This window comes from Aotus nancymaae, unplaced genomic scaffold (genome assembly GCF_030222135.1).
Source record: "Aotus nancymaae isolate 86718 unplaced genomic scaffold, 86718_ANA_hifiasm-v0.15.2.pri h1tg000028l, whole genome shotgun sequence".
NCBI classification, from domain to species: Eukaryota; Metazoa; Chordata; class Mammalia; order Primates; family Aotidae; genus Aotus; species Aotus nancymaae.
In genome coordinates, this window is record NW_026988441.1 from 19,817,368 (window position 1) to 19,836,574 (window position 19,207).

At 46.9% G+C, this 19,207-nt stretch overlaps 1 protein-coding gene and 1 non-coding gene across 7 annotated transcripts in view; both read left to right on the forward strand.

The window, feature by feature from the left end:
* The window catches only part of ANKRD27 (ankyrin repeat domain 27), a 68,372-nt gene that overhangs the window by 47,062 nt on the left and 2,103 nt on the right, over positions 1-19,207 (forward strand). For 3 of the 6 annotated variants that reach the window (XM_064381518.1, XM_064381517.1, XM_064381521.1), the window contains 11 exons: positions 547-744; positions 1,197-1,256; positions 1,370-1,489; positions 3,414-3,458; positions 5,210-5,332; positions 8,147-8,344; positions 9,991-10,110; positions 11,771-11,932; positions 14,418-14,529; positions 17,509-17,587; positions 17,934-18,006. In XM_064381518.1, coding sequence (XP_064237588.1) covers positions 547-744; positions 1,197-1,256; positions 1,370-1,489; positions 3,414-3,458; positions 5,210-5,332; positions 8,147-8,344; positions 9,991-10,110; positions 11,771-11,932; positions 14,418-14,529; positions 17,509-17,587; positions 17,934-18,006 — 1,290 coding nt within the window. The other 3 variants (XM_064381519.1, XM_064381522.1, XM_064381520.1) reach the window with 3 other exon arrangements.
* LOC135276866 (small nucleolar RNA SNORA68) lies at positions 7,512-7,644 on the forward strand. The gene has a single exon (XR_010344420.1). It is a non-coding gene; the product is annotated as a small nucleolar RNA SNORA68 (small nucleolar RNA).

The window sequence follows — 19,207 nt, forward strand, 5'->3', positions numbered from 1 at the left end:
CAAAAATTAGCTGCGTGTGGTGGCACACACCTGTAATCCCAGCTACTTAGGAGGCTGAGGTGGGAGAATCGCTTGAACTCAGGAGGCAGAGGTTGTGCGATGGTTCACCTCTATAATTCCAATACTATGGGAGGCTCAGGTGGGAGGATTGCTTGAGCCTAGGAGTTTGAGGCATGCCTGGCAACAGAACGAGACCCCCATCTCTGCAAAAAAAATTAAAAACATCCAGGCATGGTGGTACATGCTTATAGTCCGAGCTGCTCGGGAGGCTGAGGTGGGAGGATCATGTAAACCCAGGAATTCAAAGTTGCAGTGAGCTATTACTTTACCACTGCGCTGCAGCCTGGATAACAGAGACCCTGTCCCAAAAAAAAAAAAAAAAAGGTGTCCTGCTCAGATACTATGACAACCCTGAGTTCTATCTGCACATTTGCTTGGTGAGTGGAGCCTTGCTTGAACGAAGACATGGACTGAGGCCGAGGAGAGCACAGACCTTGTGGAGCCTTGGTGCATCCGTGAGCGATGCTGTTTCCCATCTCTCTGCAGTGTGTGAAGGCTCTGGTCTACTATGACGTGGAGTCGTGCAGACTTGACATTGGCAACGAGAAAGGAGACACCCCTCTACACATTGCTGCTCGCTGGGGCTACCAAGGCATCATAGAGACATTGCTGCAGAACGGAGCGCCCACCGAGATCCAGAACAGACTGAAGGAGACACCCCTCAAGTGTGCATTAAACTCAAAGGTAGCTCTTCCCATCTCTGAGGGGCAAGATGACTTTGAAAGATCGATGTCCGTAGCTGCGGTCTTGGCCTCCTAGACAAATTGTGCATTAGTGCCTGAGCTCAGGGCTTGGCTTGCACCCTTTCTGCTGCATGTAGGACCTCATCGTTAATGGGTTTTACTGATTCATGTTATTTTCGGTTTGAGTGGGCGTCTTTCTCAGGGTTGTTCCAGGAGCTGCTGCCGGCAGAGGTTGTTCTGGCTGCCGAGTGCTGTTGATTTATTGCCAGATGGAGCGGGCAGAAATGAGGCTCCGCAGGGGCAGGAACCGGGGAGGGAGCAGGATGTGATAGAAACCCCTTTTCCCAGGACGTCACCTTCAACGCCTAGAATCTGACTCGGCCAGTTCCGGACATCGTTGAGGACGGTTTCTTTCATACATAAGTTGTTAATGAACTCACCTTTTTCTCCTAGATTCTGTCTGTAATGGAAGCCCATCATCTGTCCTTCAAGAGGAAGCAGAAGTCATCTGAGGTAAGTCAGCCGGGCTGAGCCGGTTGGTTGCCTTGGAGACCAAGGGTGCCTTCTCTGGTCCTCACGTATCCGTGTGCCCTGTCTTCTTTCCCTTTGGGGCTTCCTTGCTGCAGGCCCCTGTGCAGTCCCCGCAGTGCTCCGTGGACTCCATCAGTCAAGAGTCCTCCATTTCCAGCTTCTCCTCCATGTCATCCAGCTCAAGGCAGGAGGAGCCCAAGAAGGACTACAGAGAGGTAAGGCTTCCAGAGGGAGGACGGGGTGGTGGGGGAGGCCTTGGCAGCCCCAGGCAGTGGCGGCCAGCAGAAGAGCCGTGGCCTGATGAGGGCTACCCTCTCAGCCTGCTTGCCCGTTCTGGGGCTGCTGCTCGTCTGCGGTGGCCGAGGTTGGTGCCCTTGAGCTAGGCCCAGCAGCGTCTCGCAGTGCTGCGCGCTTTGGCGTGCCCTTCCGTTGGCCGCTCCCTGAGCAGCAATTAGTGTGGTAGAGTGTGTTTGCATATTAGAGAGGGGATAGGCTAAGAAAAATACAAGTTAGTTCATGTAGAGGTCCACTGATTTCAGATCATTTTATTTTTATTTTTTTGAGATGGAGTCTCGCTCAGTTGCCCAGGCTGGAGTGTAATGGCATAATCTCGGCTCACTGCAACCACTGCCTCCCAGGTTCAGGCAATTCTGCTGCCTCAGCCTCCCGGGTAGCTGGGATTACAGGCATGTGCCACCACACCCAACTAATTTTTTTTGTATTTTTAGAAGAGATGGGGTTTCACTATGTTGGTCAGGCGGGTCTCGAACTCCTGACCTCAGGTGATCTGCCTGCCTTGGCCTCCCAAAATGCTGGGATTACAGGCGTGAGCCACTGCGCCTGGGCTATTTTTATTTTTATTTTTTATTTTTACTTTTTTGAGACGGAGTCTTGCTCTGTCGCCCAGGCTGGAGTGCAGTGGCGTGATCTTGGCTCACTGCAACCTCCACCTCCTGGGTTCAAGCAATTCTCCTGCTTCAGCCTCCCAAGTATCTGGGATTAGAGGCACCTGCCATCATATCCGGCTGATTTTTCTGTATTTTTAGTAGAGAAGGGTTTCACCATGTTGGCTAGGCTGTTTTAGAACACCTGACCTCAAGTTACCTGCCCACCTCGGCCTCCCAAATTGCTGGTATTACAGGTGTGAGCCACCATGCCTGTTCTGATTTCAGATCATTGTAGAAAGTATCTGCATAGCATTCTGTGCCTTCCATCCCCACCCCGTAAGCACCTCTGCTGAGAGCCCGACGTCATTGTTCCTGACTTCTTGCAAAGTTTATGTAGACACTTGCATGCATGTATACCTTGCATTTTGCAAAAGCTCACTGATGGCCTGTTTTTTTGTTTTTGTTTTTCATTTAACTTACCTTAGAGCTTGTTCAGTGTCAGCCTCATTCTTTAACTGAGGGGTGGACTGTTGAACAGATATACCACCTTTGATGGTCCCCCCATGGGTGCTGAACCCTCACTGACCCCACTGTAGTGTCCCACCACCCTGACCTGCTCTTGGGGGGCCCAGTAAGCTTAGCTCCATGCAAGACAGCGTAGAAAGCCAAGAGACATGATCCAGAGTCTAATGGAGACCTGAAGTTGTTGCTGGGAGGGGTGTCCACCCTCACGGTGCCCCAGCTAGCAGATAGAGCTGAGTTCAGCATCGCTTTTTCTTTTTTTTTTTTTTTGAGGCAGGGTCTTACTGCGTCACCCAGGCTGGAGTGCGGTGGGATATGAGTGCGCTCATAGCTCCCCGCAGCCTCAAACTCCTGGGCATGGCCTCCCAAAGTGCTGGGATTACAGGCTGAGCTACTGCACTTAGCTACATATATTTTTCTAAGTCATAGGGGTGGCTCGCATCTTAGGAAGCACTTGTGCTCCAAGGTAACTGTGGCCTCACCTTTCCACATCAATAAAGTTACAATTTACATTCCCTAAATGACAGTGGGTTCTCTGCACACCAGCAACTTCCTAGGGTGGCCTCTGAGCAGTTTTAGGGACACGTTTGAAGGATACTAAATCAGACGTCAAAACTCCACAAATCAAGAGAAAAATGAAAGCCAATAGGTTTTCTGAATGTTTATGTTATTTCTATTATTATTTTATTATTGAAATCATTTTTCTAACATTCTTGTTCCTTTTATTAAGGTAGAAAAACTTCTAAGAGCAGTTGCTGATGGAGATTTAGAAATGGTGAGTGCATTTTAGAAGTGCCTTTTGTCTTATTTTTATTTTTTAAAGACAGGGTCTTGTTCTGTCCTCCAGCTGGAGTGCAGTGACGTGATCATGGCTCACTGCAGCCTTGAACTCCGGGACCCAAGCGATCCTCTTGCCTCAGCCTCTTGAATAGCTGGGACCATAGGTGTGCACTGCCATGCCTGGCTAATTGTAAAAAAATGTTTGTAGAGATGGGGTCTCGCTGTATTGCCCAGCCTGATCTTGAACTCCGGGCCTCAAGTGATCCTCCTGCCTTGGCCTCCCAAAGTGCTTGGATTATAGGCATGTGCCACCAAGCCCAACTTTAGGAGTGCCAGCTTTAGAAGTGCTTTCTATTATAAAAAGCTGCTTCTCAGGTTAACACAGCCACCCATCTGTGTTTCTTGTCTCCAGTTCAGTTTTGGGTCACGTGGACTCTGATTTTGTGCAGCGGGTGGTATGTTTAGTGCATATTCGGTAATGGCGATGTTAGATTTTTCTGACAAGTAATGGGGCAGTTCAGCACACAGGCACCTAGCGAGCGTGGTCCCTGCCTTTTAGATGTCCACATTCCAGGAGTGTGGTGAGATGTTGCCAACACCAGAGACCGTGTTCAGGGCACAGAGCGTGGGCTCAGAGTGCAGGCTCACTAGCCAGTGTGCAAGGAGGGCAGCTTGGTTTTGGGGAGAGGAGGAAGTAGGAGAGGCAAGGGCCTGGGTCATGGGAGGGGGCCTGAGGCTTGGGGCTCCGAGGAGTTGTATTCAGGTGTCTGGATGAGATGGGGCCCCCTGGCCCTGGGCTGGCACCTGGAGAGAATGTCGTGGCTTGACGAAGGCGTCTGTCCAAACCATCAGGTGCATCTGATGGTGAGATGAGTGGACAATGGAGATAGCCTTTCTTAGATTCCCACGGACTGGTTCCCCTGGCTTGCCTTTGGCCTCCTGAAAGGACTGTTACTTCCACTTTTTTTTTTTTTTTTTTTTTTTGACACGGAATCTTGCTCTGTCGACCAGGAGTGCAGTGGTCCAATCTCGGCTCACTGCAACCTCCACCTCCCAGGTTCAAGTGATTCTCCTGCCTCAGCCTCCTGAATAGATGGGACCACAGGTGTGCGCCACCACAACTGGCTAATTTTTTTTAAAATCAGAGATAGGGTTTCACCATGTTGGCCAGGCTGGACTTGAACCCCTGACCTCAGGTGATATGCCCCCCTAGGCCTTCCAGAGTGCTGGGATTACAGGGGTGAACCACTGTGCCTGGTTGTATCTTCCACTTGTAATGAAGGAGGGAGTGAGGTGCTCACTAAGTGCCCTAGGACCAGGGTGGGTTTATGGGCTTATTTTTTTGAGACAGTCTTGTCCTGTTGCCCAGGCTAGAGTGTGGTGGTGCGATCATGGTTCACTGTAGCCTTGAACTCCTGGGCTCGGGTGATTCTCTGGCCTCTGCCTCCCAAAATGCTGGGATTACAGGTGTAAGCCATTGCGCCCGGCCCTAGGACTAGACTTTTAAAGCCATCACCCTGAGGCAGCACCAATCTGCCCCTTTTTATGATAGAAGAAAAGAATCTCTGGCATAAGCCGTGAAGCGGAAGGATTGAGAAAGGCTTCACAAGGCAGCAGAAGCCAGTTATTAATGGCTGTGGGGTTGAGGAAGGAAGTGTGGGCCCACATCAACGGTGTGTGTTTAAGATACTGTGCAGGCGAAGATGCTGAGGATGTGTTCCCGTTTCCCTTACTCTCCATCACCAGGTGCGTTACCTGTTGGAGTGGACAGAGGAGGACCTGGAGGACGCAGAGGACACTGTCAGTGCAGCAGATCTCGAATTCTGTCACCCGTTGTGCCAGTGCCCCAAGTGTGCCCCAGCTCAGAAGGTTCGGCTTTGTTTCTGTTGGTGGCAGTCAGCGAATGGAGGCAGTCTTTTTTTTTTGAGACAGGGTCTCGCTGTGTCACCCAGGATGGAGTGCAATGGTACAATCGTGGCTCACTGCAGCCTCAACCTCCTGGGCTCAAGTGATCCTCCCACCTCAGTCTCCTGACTGGCTGGGACCACAGGCATATACCACCACACCTGGCTAATTTGTTTCTTTTTGTAGAGACTGGGCCTTTCTGTGCTGCCCAGGCTGGTCTCAACCTCCCAGCCTCAAGTGATCCTCCCCCCTCAGCCTCCCGTGGTGCTGGGATTACAGACGTGAGTCACTGCTCCCGGCCATCAAATTCTTCCTTTTCCCCTCGGGAAAGTTCTCTGCTTCTCAGCCAGATAATTACTGTACTGAGTGGCTGTGAATAGGTATTCCCCAAGATGTGGTGGGACTCATTAGCCAAGGGTGGATGCCAGCTTCCTGCACGGCAGGTAAGTGAGCAGGGGCGTGTCCCTGTGCTTAGCATTTTGGCGGCTATTTGGGTCCCTGAGTCCCATGGCAGGAGCTTATGAACAGATGCTCAAGGGTCTCCTTCCATGTACCCAAAGGCCCCCAGGGAAGCTGCACGCATGTTCTGCTGCTGCCTTTTCTCAGGTGAGTTCACTCTTCGTGGGGGACTCTTCTTCCAAGTGCAGAGAAATCCCCACACCCTCTCCCAACTTCCCCCAGGGGTAACATCCTTGCAAAACTATGGTGCAGAATTACAGCCAGGATATCGACATTGATGTAATCTGTGGATCTTAGTTCAGATCTCCCCAGTTCTGCTTGTTCTCGTGTGTGTGTGTGTGTGTGTGTGTGTGTGTGTGTGTATTTAGTTCTGTACAGTTGTACTGATTTAGTTCTGATTCGTTTTTATATGAAACTAACGGTCTTTTCCCAAGTAGGCTGTATCGTTTTACATGCCCACCAGTGAGGTATGAGTGATCCAGTTTCGCCACGTCCTCCCCAGCACTGGGCGTTGTCACTGTTTTCTGTTTTAAATCTTTTTTTAATATAAAGTATACATATTTAAGTATATAATTTGGCAAGTTTTACAGATATATAAACCTGTGAAACCATCGCCACCATGAAGATACAAACGTTTCCCTCATTGCAAGAGTTTCCTGTGAGATTTTGCAATCCCTCCCTACCCTCCCCCGTTCCCCCACCTCTTCCAGGCAACCCCTGACATGCTTTTCATCATCATGGATTAGTTAGCACTTTCTAGAATCTTGTGTAAGTGGAATCACATTAAGCATGTCCCTTTTTGTGTCTGACTTCTTTCACTTAGGATATTTTTGAGGCCCGTGTTGGATCAGGAGTTCATTGCTGGGTAGTACTTGATTGAATGGACACACCAGAATTTGTTGATTCATTCACCTGTTGACAGACGTCTGAGTAGTTTTCCTGCTTCTGGCTTTGTAAATAAAGCCATTGTGAACATTTGTGTATAAGCTGTTGTGTGGATATATGCATTCTTGGGTAAACACGTAGGAGTATAATTGCTGGATTATATAGTAAGGATATATTTAACCTTATAAGAAATTGCCGGTTTTCCGAAGTGGTTGAAGTAGTTTCTGTTCCTCCAGCAGAGTGTGAGCGTTCAGTTGCTCCATATCCCTGCCAACACTTGGTATTTTGACTTTTTTTTTTTTTTTTTTAAGATGGAGTCTTGCTCTGTTGCCCAGGCTGGAGTGCAGTGGCGAGATCTCAGCTCACTGCAACCTCCACCTCATTGGTTCAAACGATTCTGCAACCTCAGTGCACACCTGTAATGTAGCTGGGATTAACAGGCAGGCACCACCACACCTGGCTAATTTTTGTATTTTTAGTAGAGACGGGGTTTCACCATGTTGGCCAGGCTGGTCTAGAACTTCTGACCTTAGGTGATCCGCCCACCTTGGCCTCCCAAAGTGCTGGGATTACAGGCATGAGCCACTGTGCCTGGACTTGACATTTTAACTTTAGCTATTCTGGTAAGTCTGCAGGGTAGTTCATTTCATGTGTGTGAGTGTGTGTGCATGCACTTGTGTGTTTTTCAGCTTGTTTTTGATTTGTGAGATATAATTTACTTACAGTAAAATTCAGCCTTTAGCATACAGTTTTTTTTTTTTTAAGAGGTAACATATTTAGTCATCAAAAAGTAAAATTACTCGTACCGAAACCCAAGAATCACTGTTTCTTGTAGCGGTGGTTTAAACAGAGGTGCAAATAGCAAGTGAATCTCGTCACCTTTGATGGGCTGTGGTCATGCCCCTCAAAGTGAATTTGGAGGTTCTACATCCCTGGCGAAAAAAAAAAAGTGAAATTAGCTGGCACAGTGGCATACACTTGTAGTCCCAGCACTTTGGGAGGCCGAGGTGGGAGGACCACTTGAGCCTGGGAGTTCAAGACTAGCCTGGGCCACATGGTGAGACGCCATCTCTTTTAAAAAAAAAAAAAAAAAAAAAAAAAAAGCTGAACACAGTGGCTTGCACCTGTGGACGTAGCTACTTGGGAGGCTGAGGCGGGAGGATCACTTGAGCCCTGGAGGTCAAGGCTGCAGTGAGCTGTGATCATGCCACTGCACTCCAGCCTGGGCAACAGAGTGAGACCCTGTCTCAAAAAAAGAAAAGGAAGTTATTCTTTGGCATGCCATGCACTTCTAAAGGAATGGGAATCCATCTGGGATCCCACCATGATCCCACATTTTATGTAGGAGCCATGGGGGGCACATGGCGCCAGTCACTCCGGCCCAGTTTCTTGAATACTGATGATGTTTCTGTTTCCATCTTCTGCACTTCCCAGAAGCTGGCGAAGGTTCCTGCCAGTGGGCTTGGTGTGAACGTGACCAGCCAGGATGGCTCTTCCCCGCTGCATGTCGCCGCGCTGCACGGCCGGGCAGACCTCATCCCCCTCCTGCTGAAGCATGGGGCCAACGCAGGTGCCAGGAACACAGACCAAGCCGTCCCGCTCCACCTGGCCTGCCAGCAGGGCCACTTTCAGGTTCGGGCTCTGCATCGCAGGCCACAGAGCAGGGTTTCCGCTTTCGGCTAGGACCTTGGTGGGAATGCTGCAGGGGTGTGGTGGACACTGCTCCCCTGAGCCCTGAGATGCACACGGTAGGCCACTCAGCCTTAGGGCACAGAGCCCTGGTGCTCCCTGGGGGTGGAGCCAGCCCTCCTCCCACTGCCACTTCCACTGCCGAGGTTGTCATTTCTAATTCTGCAGCAGCAGGAGCTGGCTCTTGAGCTTGTGTGGTGGCCACCGAGGAACGTCCCCAGGGTCATCTTACACCTTTATACCCCAACAGAGCTTGCTCTGGGCCAAACAGTTGAAAACTTCGTAACAACAGTCAACACCCCATAGAGGGGCTCAAGGGAGAATTTTGGAGTGATTAGCTTTTTGAAAGTTGTTTTTCTTTGCCTTTTTTTTTTTTTTTTTTCTTTTGAGACAGGGTCTTGCTCTGTCTCCCAGGCTGGAGTGCAATGGTGCAGTCTCGGCTCACATCACAATGTAGCCTCAACCTTCTGGGCTCAAACTATCCTCCCATCTCAGCCTCCTAGTGGCTGGGACTACAGGTGTGCATCACCACACTCAGATAATTTTTTATTTTTTTGTGGAGATGATTTCACCATGTTGTCTAAACTGGTGTTGAACTCTTGGACAAGCGATCCTTCCATCCCGACTTCCCTAAAGTGCTGGGATGACAGGCATAAGCCACAGCACCCAGCCCTGTTTTTCTTTAAGGAAAACTGTGTGAGTATTTTTTTCATTTTCCTTTATCATTTCTACTGTTAACTTAAGACAGGGCCATATGTCAGGTCTCCCATCTCTCTCACCAACACCTAGCGTAGAGCTTCAGGCATCTATGAAGAGCTTCAGGCATCTTTTTTAATCTGTAAAATTGGAGTGACAATTGCAGCTCTCCCTGGGGTAGAAAGGATAGAAAGGTGAAGTGAGATCACCGTCGCTAAAACCTTGCAAAACCAGCGTCGGAACCCTTGGGACTGCATCCTGGATGTCAAGGCACCGTCCGTTCCCATCGGAGAACCCTGCGTGGGAAGGCGCACATTGCCCACATGGAGCAGTCCCGCAGCAGACACTAGCCCTCCCCTCCTCACCTGGTCCCTTTTCTTCTGAGGGCCTAAAGAGTCTTCTCAATAAGCTCAGAGATGGCTGGGTGTGGTGGCTCACGCCTGTAATCCCAGCACTTTGGGAGGCCGAGGCTGGCGGATCACCTGAGGTCAGGAGTTTGAGGCCAGCCCTGCCAAAGTGGTGAAACCCCCACTCTACTGAAAATACAGAAAATTAGCCAGGTGTGGTGGCGTGCCTGTAGTCCCAGCTGCTCGGGAGGCTGAGGCACAAGAATTGCTTGAACCTGGGAGGCAGAGACTGCAGTGAGCCGAGATCACGCCACTGCACTCCAGCCTGAGTGACAGAGTGAGACTGTCTAAAAATAATAATAAAACCCAAACCCCCCCAAAAAATTAATAAGCTCAGAGACAAGTCAAAAGAATATCAAATTTGAGGATTTCTCTCCAGAAATTTTGTTTTCTTATTTTCTTTGTGTTTTTTTTCCCTATAATTTTTCTCTGGCAGGAAACGACAGAATTTTGATTAAGTTTGCATGTTTTTCTTCTCTGGCATAGGTGGTAAAGTGTCTATTAGATTCGAATGCAAAACCTAATAAAAAGGACCTCAGTGGAAACACGCCCCTCATTTACGCCTGCTCCGGTGGCCATCACGAGGTTGCTGCACTGCTGCTACAGGTGAGGGCCCCTCCCCACCCCCGGCCGACACGCCTACACCAGTTAGCTTTCACCCAGTGACCTGCAGTGCACTTGGGATGGAGAGACTGGGCCACCCAACAGCCCCGGGTCTCTGGGGAGAGGAGCGTGGCAGGCGCCTTCCCACGCAGGGTTCTCGATGGAAATGGACAGAGCCTTGGCATCTGGGATGCAGTCCCAAGGGCTCTGATGCTGGTTTTGCCAAGGGTTTGGGTCTCACCTCACTGACTGAGGATGTGTCGCACTGTTACCTGAGCATGGGCTGAGTGGCCACCTCTGTCCCTGCTGCAAGATCAGAATTTCTTAAAGACGTAGGGAAAAACCAACTTGTCCATGACTCTGCCACTCAAGGGAAACTCATTTTGATGGACTTAAAAAAATGTACATAGTTTGTGTGGTTTTTTTTCTTTTTGAGATGGAGTCTTGCTCTGTTGCCCAGGCTGGAGTGCAGTTGTGTAATCTCGGCTCACCGCAACTTCCTACTCATGGGTTCAAGTGATTCTCCTGCCTCAGCCTCCCAAGTAGCTGGGACTACAGGCATGTGCCACCACACCCAACTAAGTTTTTTTTTGTATTTTTAGTAGAGACGGAGTTTCACCGTGTTAGCCAGGATGGTCTTGATCTCCTGACCTCGTGATCCACCTGTCTCGGCCTCCCAAAGTGCTGGGATTACAGGCGTGAGCCACCACGCCTGGCCTTTTTGTTTGTTTTTTGAGACAAGGTCTTGCTCTGTGGCCCAGGCTGGAATGTAGTAGCACCCTCATGGCTCAGTGCAGCCTCAGCCTCCCAGGCTCAGGCCATCTTCCTGCCTCAGCCTCCCAGGTAACTGGGACTACAGGTATGCACCACTATACCTGGCTATTTTTTTTGCTGTTTGTTTTTAGTAGAGATGGGATCTCACTATATTGCCCAGGCTGGTCTCAAACTCCTGGGCTCAAATGATCGATCCTCTTGCCTCAGCCTCCTAAAGTGCTGCATTACAGGTGTACAGGTGTAAGCCTCGGTGCCCTGCCAAGTTTTCCCCTCCCCTCCTTTTTTTCCAAGATGGAATCTCGCTTTGTCATCCAGGCTGGAGAGCAGTGGCGTGATCTCGACTCACTGCAGCCTCTGCCTCTGAGGTTCAAGTGATTCTCCTGCCTCAGCCTCCCGAATAGCCGGGACTGCAGGTGCCCACCATCATACCCAGCTATTTTTTTTTTTTTTCCTAGTAGAAATGGGGTTTCACTATGTTGGCCAGGCTGGTCTTAAACTCCTGACCTCAGGTGAGGTTGTTGGGATTACAGGCGTGAGCCACTGCGCCCAGCCCCAAGTATCGTTTTCTATCTTGTTATTTAGTTTAGAAACCTGTTCATTCAAACCTTGATTTTTAATGGTTGCATAACCATGGATATCCTTAGTGATTTTTTTTTAAACCTGTTTCTGCTCTGCACATTTAAGTGGCTTGTTTTCTCTGCTATTAGGATAAATGCTGCAGTGAACACTTTGTCTATAAATCTTTTTTCTCAGTTTTTTCCGCCAAATTTTAAGAAAACTTTCAGAGATAAGTTGAATGTGTTTTATAGCGAATACCTGTGCACCCACAGCCAGATTCCATGCTGATGTTTTGTAGCACTCCTTTTGCTCATGCGGTTTCTCTTTCCAGCATGGGGCCTCAATTAATGCATCTAACAATAAGGGCAACACGGCACTGCACGAGGCTGTGATTGAAAAGCATGTCTTCGTGGTAGAGCTGCTTCTGCTTCACGGAGCGTCAGTTCAGGTGCTGAACAAGCGGCAGCGCACGGCTGTAGACTGTGCCGAACAGGTAGGTGGAAAGGGTCAAAGAGCCGAGGGCATCCTGAGCTCCTCACAGCTCTCTCTGGATCCCTTGTGTTTAAACTACATCTGAAATGGCAACAGCCAGCCCTTAGTATCACTGGACTGGGTGTAGTTGGTGTGCCAGAAGTCGCTAGCATGGATTGATGGCTGGTCCTTGGTCCCCTGGTCAGAGGTGGCTCTCTGGGAACCAGGAATCATTCTTTCATGGGTGGGTTTCCTATTTTTTTCTTTAGTAGAATACAGGGTTTCATCATGTTGGTCAGGATGGTCTTTCTCTCTTGACCTCGTGATTCGACCTCCCAAAGTGCTGGGATTACAGGTGTGAGCCACTGTGCCTGGCTCATGGGTGGTTTTCAAAGGCCTGAGTGAAGGGGCTTCCCCTAGCCACTAATAGGGCTGTGGTCCAGTAGTTACGTAGAGTCAGGCACTCATGGGGAAGGAGCAAGTCATGACGTTCTGGTCCCACCATCCCTGAAGCATGAACTCAGCTGTTGTCTTAGCAGCAAGATGGAGGTTTGTTTAGTTGGTGGATCTGAAACTCCTTGAGGCCAGGCGCGGTGGCTTATGCTGTAATCCTCGCACTTTGGGGGACCAAGGAAGGAGAATCACTTGAACCCAGGAACTGATGATCAGCTTGGGCAACATAGTAAGACCCCATCTCTACAAAAAATTAGCCAAGCATATTGGTGCACCTGTAGTCCCAGCTACTCAGGAGGCTGAGGTGGGAGGATCGCTTGAGCCCAGGAGGTCGAGGTTGTAGTGAGCTGATATTGTGCACTCCAGCCTGGGTGACAGAGACTGTCTCAAAAAACGAAAGTAAAAGTCCTTGAGTCCTATAGGAGTCGTGATTATCAGTGCACTGCCTCCTCTAGTGCCGTGCGTGCTCACGTGGAGAGCAATGGGGAGGTGTCCTTTACCCATGGCGAGCAGGCAGCTCTTTCTGTTTCTGTTTTCATGCTGAGTCTTTCTTTTGTTTGCTACTCAAGATAGAGAGCTGTTAAGTGACACAACTGAGATGCTAACCTCACCATCAATCCACTCTATGGTTAGGCTTCTTAGAGTAATTTTTTTTTTCTTAAGACAGAGTCTTGCTCTGTTGTGGCTCGATGTTGGCTCACTGTAACCTCTGCCTCCTGGGTTCAAGTGAGTCTCGTGCCTCAGCCTCCTGAGTAGCTGGGATTACAGGCTTGCACACACCATGCCCAGCTAAATTTTTTTTTTGTATTTTTAGTAGAGACAGGGTTTTACCATGTTGCTCAGGCTGGTCTTGAACACCTGACCTCAACTGTTCCACCTCCCTTGGCCTCCCAAAGTGCTGGGATTACAGACGTGAGCCACTGTGCCTGGCCTCCTCCTATTAATTTTCAGTGACAGAATTGAAATATTTTAAACTCAGTTTAGGCCAGATGCGATGGCTCACACCTGTAATCCCAGCATTTTAGGAGGCCAAGGTAGGTGGATCATGAGGTCAGGAGATTGAGACCATCCTGGCTAATATGGTTAAACCCCATCTCTACTAAAAATATAAAAATTAGCTGGGCATGGTGGCATGTACCTATAATCCCAGCTACTTGGGAGGCTGAGGCAGGAGAATTGCTTGAACCAAGGAGTCAGAGGCTGCAGTGAGTCGAGATCCCGTCACTGCATTCCAGCCTGGCGACAGAATGAGACTCCATCTTAAAAAACAAACACAAACAAACAAACAAACTCTGTTTAGTACTTTCTTAAATGATTATAATGAATGTGTGTGTTTAATTTTAAATTTTAACATTATTTTTTGATGTTTATTGTTTATTTATTTATTTTTTTAATCTCACTCTTGCCCAGGCTGGAGTATAATGGTGCAATCTTGGCTCACTGCAGCCTTGACCTCTGGGCTCAGATGATCCTCCCGCCTCAGCCTCCCAAGTAGCTGGGACTATAGGTGTGTGCCACCATGCCCACCTAATTTTCTTTTTTTTAATAGAGACAGGGTTTCGCCATAGTGGCCAGGCTGGTCTTGACTGCCTGGGTTCAAGCAGTCCACCTGCCTTGGCCTCTCAAAGTGCTAAGGTCTTGCTATGTTGCCCAGGCTAGTCTTGAACTTCTGGGCTCAAGCAGTCCTCCTACCTCGATCTCCCAAAGTGACAGAATTGCATGCATGAGCCACTGTAGCTGGTTAATTAATGTGTTTTAGTGAGTACTTATTATATGGGGGTCCTCAGCCTCATGATAAGCATATGATAATAGATCCTATTATGGTTGAGATGGTTGCACGGAGTGGTGGAACCCCCAGCTTGGAGGCCATGGACAGGCCACAGCCAGGCTCCCCACGCAGGGTTGCTTTTACCACTGGGCTTTATGGCCTCCAAGTTCCATCTGTAATTATTTCTGAGCTTTTTTTTGCCCAGCCACACTAATACATTTAGATAAAAAAAAACCTATGAAAAAAATAAAAATATGACTGTTAACCTTTTCCCTTTCAAATGCAGAATTCAAAAATAATGGAATTGCTTCAGGTGGTACCCAGCTGTGTTGCCTCATTAGATGATGTGGCCGAAACCGACCGCAAGGAGTATGTTACTGTGAAGATCCGGAAAAAATGTAAGAGTTTACATTCTTTCTGTCATGCTCAACTTGGGTTTCTTTAGACATTCATGGGTGGTTGCTGGTGTTCATTTAATTATATATTTAAAGTATAATTATAATCATGGCTGGTGGGGGGATACAGGCACCAAAGAAATATGTTACCCCCTTCAGACTATGGGTAAGCTTTTTTTGCTACTAGTTTTCTGGTTGATGGTAATGATGTATCCTGAGGAAATAAGATAGAAATTGTCAACACTAATTTGAAGGTTCAGGCATCCCTCTATGGAGATGGGGAACAGTCTAAGGTAGTTTCTTTCATGCCTTATGTTCCCAAGTCAGGTATTCTGGGCATTTTCTGGACATCCAGGGTGAATGCTACCTTTTAAGATTCCTTTTTTTTTTAAATTGTACTTTAAGTTCTGGGGTTCACGTGCAGATCTTGCAGGATTGTTGCATAGATACACACATGCCGTGGTTTGCTGCCTGCATCCCCGTCACCTACATCAGGCATTTCTCCCAATGTTATCCCTCCCTAACCTCCCTACCCTCTGCTGTCCCTCCCCTAGCTCCCCACCCCTCAACAGACCCATGTGTGTGATACTCCCCTCCCTGTGCCCATGTGTTCTCATTGTTCAACACGTGCCTATGAGTGAGAACATGTGGTGTTTGGTTTTCTATTCTTGTGTCAGTTTGCTGAGAATGATGGTTTCCAGATTCATCCATATCCCTACAAAGGACTTGAACTCATCCTTTTTAATGGCTGCATAGTATTCCATGGTATACGTGTGCCACCTTTTTTTTATCCAGTCTATCATTGATGGGCATTTGGGTTGGTTCCAGGTCTTTGCTATTGTAAACAGTGCTACAGTGAACATACGTGTGCATGTGTCTTTATAACAGAATGATTTATAATCCTTTGGGTATATACCCAGTAATGGGATTGCTGGGTCAAATGGAATTTCTATTTCTAGATCCTTGAGGAATCACCACACTGTCTTCCACAATGGTTGAACTAATTTACACTCCCACCAACAGTGTAAAAGTGTTCCTATTTCTTCACATCCTCTCCAGCATCTGTTGTCTCCAGATGCCATTCTAACTGGAGTGAGATGGTATCTCAATGTGGTTTTGATTTGTATTTCTCTAATGACCAGTGATGTTGAGCATTTTTTTCACATGCCTTGGAAGTAACACCACACATCTACAACCATCTGATCTTTGACAAACCTGACAAAAACAAGTAATGGGGAAAAGATTCCCTGCTTAGTAAATGGTGTTGAGAAAACTGGCTAGCCATGTGCAGAAAGCTGAAACTGTACCCCTTCCTTACATCTTACACTAACATTAACTCCACGTGGATTGAAGATTTAAACATAAAAGACCTAATACCATAACAACTCTAGAAGAAAACCTAGGCAATACCATTCAGGACACAGGCATAGGCAAGGACTTCGTGACTAAAACACCAAAAGCAATGGCAACAAAAGCCAAAATAGACAAATGAGATCTAATTAAACTTAAGAGCTTCTGCACAGCAAAAGAAACAATCATTAGAGTGAACCCGCAAGCAACAGAATGGGAAAAAGTTTTTGCAACCTACCCATCTGACAAAGGGCTAATATCTAAAATCTACAAAGAACTAAAGCAAATTTACAAGAGAAAAAAAAAAAAAATTCAAAAGTGGGCAAAGGATATGAACAGACACTTTTCAAAAGAAGACATTATCAGGCTAACAAACCTAAGATTTTTTTTTTTTTTTTGAGACAGGGTCTCACTCTGTTGCCCAGGCTGTAGTGCAGTGGTGCGATTGTGGCTCACTGCAACCTCTGCCTCCTGGGTTCAAGCGATTCTCCTGCCTCATCTTCCTGAGTAGCTGGGATTATAGATGTGTGCCACCATGCCTGGCTAATTTTTGTATTTTTAATAGAGATGGGGTTTCACCATGTTGTTGACCAGGCTGGTCTCGAACTCCTGACCTCAAGGGATCCACCCACCTCGGCCTCCCAAAGTGCTGGGATTACAGCCACCGTGTCCGGCCTCAAGATTTTTTTTTTAAAGTTTGCATGTGCACAGAGGTTGATTATAAGTAGAATAGCAGTTGCCAAACAGCAGTGGGACTAAAGTATTTTCTTTTTAAAATGTTTAGAAGGGGGTCCTTGTTGTACTTTTTAAAAAAACTACAGTATGAAATATCTCATGCACTGAGGTATGCAATAATGCAATACAATAATATGAATAAATCCATTCACATATCTGGATAACCCTGAGACTGTGTCACCATAATTAGCTGTGGCTGGGAGAGTTCAGGATTTATCTTTCTATTTCTTGGGGGTTCTCATAGTACAGGCTGAGTATCCCCCATCTGAAATGCTTGGGACCAGAAGCATTTTAGATTTGGGAATATTTGCATTATACTCATTGGTTGAGGATCCAAATCAGGAAATCAGATTCTTTTGACCATCATGTCAAAGAGTTCAAAATGTCTCAGATTTTGTAGCTTTTTTTGAGATAGATTCTTGCTCTTTTGCCCAGGCTGGAGTGCAGTAGTGTAGTCTCAGCTCACTGCAACCTCTGTCTTCTAGGTTCAAGCGATTCTCCTGCCTCAGCCTCCCAAGTAGGTGGGATTATAGGTGCATGCCACCATGCCTGGCTAAGTTTTTGTACTTTTGGTAGAGATGGAGTTTCTCCATGTTGCCCAGGCTGGTCTTGAACTCCTGACCTCAAGTGATCTACCTACCTCGGCCTCCCAAAGTGCTGGGATTACAGGCACGAGCCACTGTGCCTGGCCTGTAGCATTTTTGGTTTCAGATTTTTGGATTGGAGATACTCAACCTGTTACAAATAGATAGTAGCTATGTTTCTTTAAACAAATTGAGTGCTTAATTTTCTAAATTTTGTAAAATAGAGAATGGAAAGATTGTATCTATGCTGTAATTTTAAAACAATCTTTACACTGTTTTTGAAGATTTTAGATGTTTATCCTTTTATCTACAGGGAACTCAAAAATGTATGATCTACCAGATGAACCTTTTACAAGACAGTTTTACTTTGTCCACCCAGCTGGTCAGTTTAAGTGAGTATAAATATCAAGTTGATTTCTGTGCTTTTGCCCCTAGTATACTCAAAGCTGGATGTAACCTGCTTCAGTTTTAACTGGTTAAGGACAAATCTGCACTAATCATGTCAAAAATGTTGCCACCTTGTGGTCAATCAGATTGTTTCATGCCACTGTCCCAAATATTTATTTTATTTTGGGTTTTAGGGGAAAGACTTCCAAGTTTACTCAAAGCTGGATGTAACCTGCTTCAGTTTTAACTGGTTACGGACAAATCTGCACTAATCATGTCAAAAATGCTGCCACCTTGTGGCCAACCAGAGTGTTTCATGCCACTGTCCCAAATATTTATTTTGGGTTTCAGGGGAAAGACTTCAAGGGAGATTATGGCAAGAGACAGAAGTGCCCCTAATTTAACCGAAGGTTCTTTGCATGAGGTGAGTTATTAAACACTGGCTTGTAATCATATTTTCTAAAGCTTGGCTTGGTCAAAAGTAATCCATAGTAAACACTTTTCTCTTTGATGGTCATCTTCATTATTCCCTGCACCATATGAGTTAACAACAATTAAAACTGGGATTATCTCATATGAGTTACCAACACCATATGAGTTAATAACAATTAAAACTGGGACAGTCTAGAGTACAGACTTCACTGATTGTTATATTTAAAAGTACATTTCTGAGCAGAGAAAAGAAAGTGAGGGAAGAGTGGAAAGTGTTACATGTGTGGGAAGCTGCAGGTCTTGTGCTTATAGGAGGTGAAACATCTCATATTTCACTATGGTTTTAATCACCAAAGAAAATGACAATTTGTTTACAGATAGGTAAACGGTGTCTTCAAATATGGTATACAGTTGCTCAGACAATTCTTTATGTGGCCATTTTCCTACTGCATTTTTAATTACAGACAGAGTCTCTCACTCTGTGGCCCAGGCTGGAGTGCAGTGGCGTGATCTCGGCTCACTGCAGCCTCCACCTCCCGGGTTCAAGCATTCTCTACCTCAGCCTCCCGAGTAGCTGGGACTACAGGCATGTGCCACCACGCCTGTCTAATTTTTTTGTATTTTTAATAGAGACGGGGTTTCACCATGTTCGCCAGGCTGGTCTTGAACTCCTGACCTCAGGAGATCCACCCACCTCGGCCTCCTAAAGTGCAGGGATTACAGGTGTGAGCCACCGTGCCCAGTCCCTGCTGCATTTTTAAATTGCTCAGAAGCCTGACTGACAACCTGTGATCCGAAACAGTGATTCTTCTTAGAACCACGGCTTTTCTTACTGGTGATGAGAGTTTATAGTGTATGTGGCATAGGCTTGTATACATAGTATACAAAAGTTCTAAATTGTTGTTTTAGATAATTAAAATGATTTAAATTAACATGACTAATTTTGATGTCATATTTAGTCTTACGTGGCATTGCTAGTAGACCTGCTGCTTTGTGGGAAAGCCACAAATGTTGAAATCGGCCTGAGTTTCATCAAGTGCTAACTTTTCCCTTGCTAGCTGTGGGACTTTAGGCTGGTGGCTTAACTTTGCTGATCCTGTTTCCTCAGCTATAAAATGGGGTAACAATAGTACATGCTTTCTAGAGTCAAAGATTGTGAAAACCTGTGAAACATTTGCTCTGTGTTTGATACA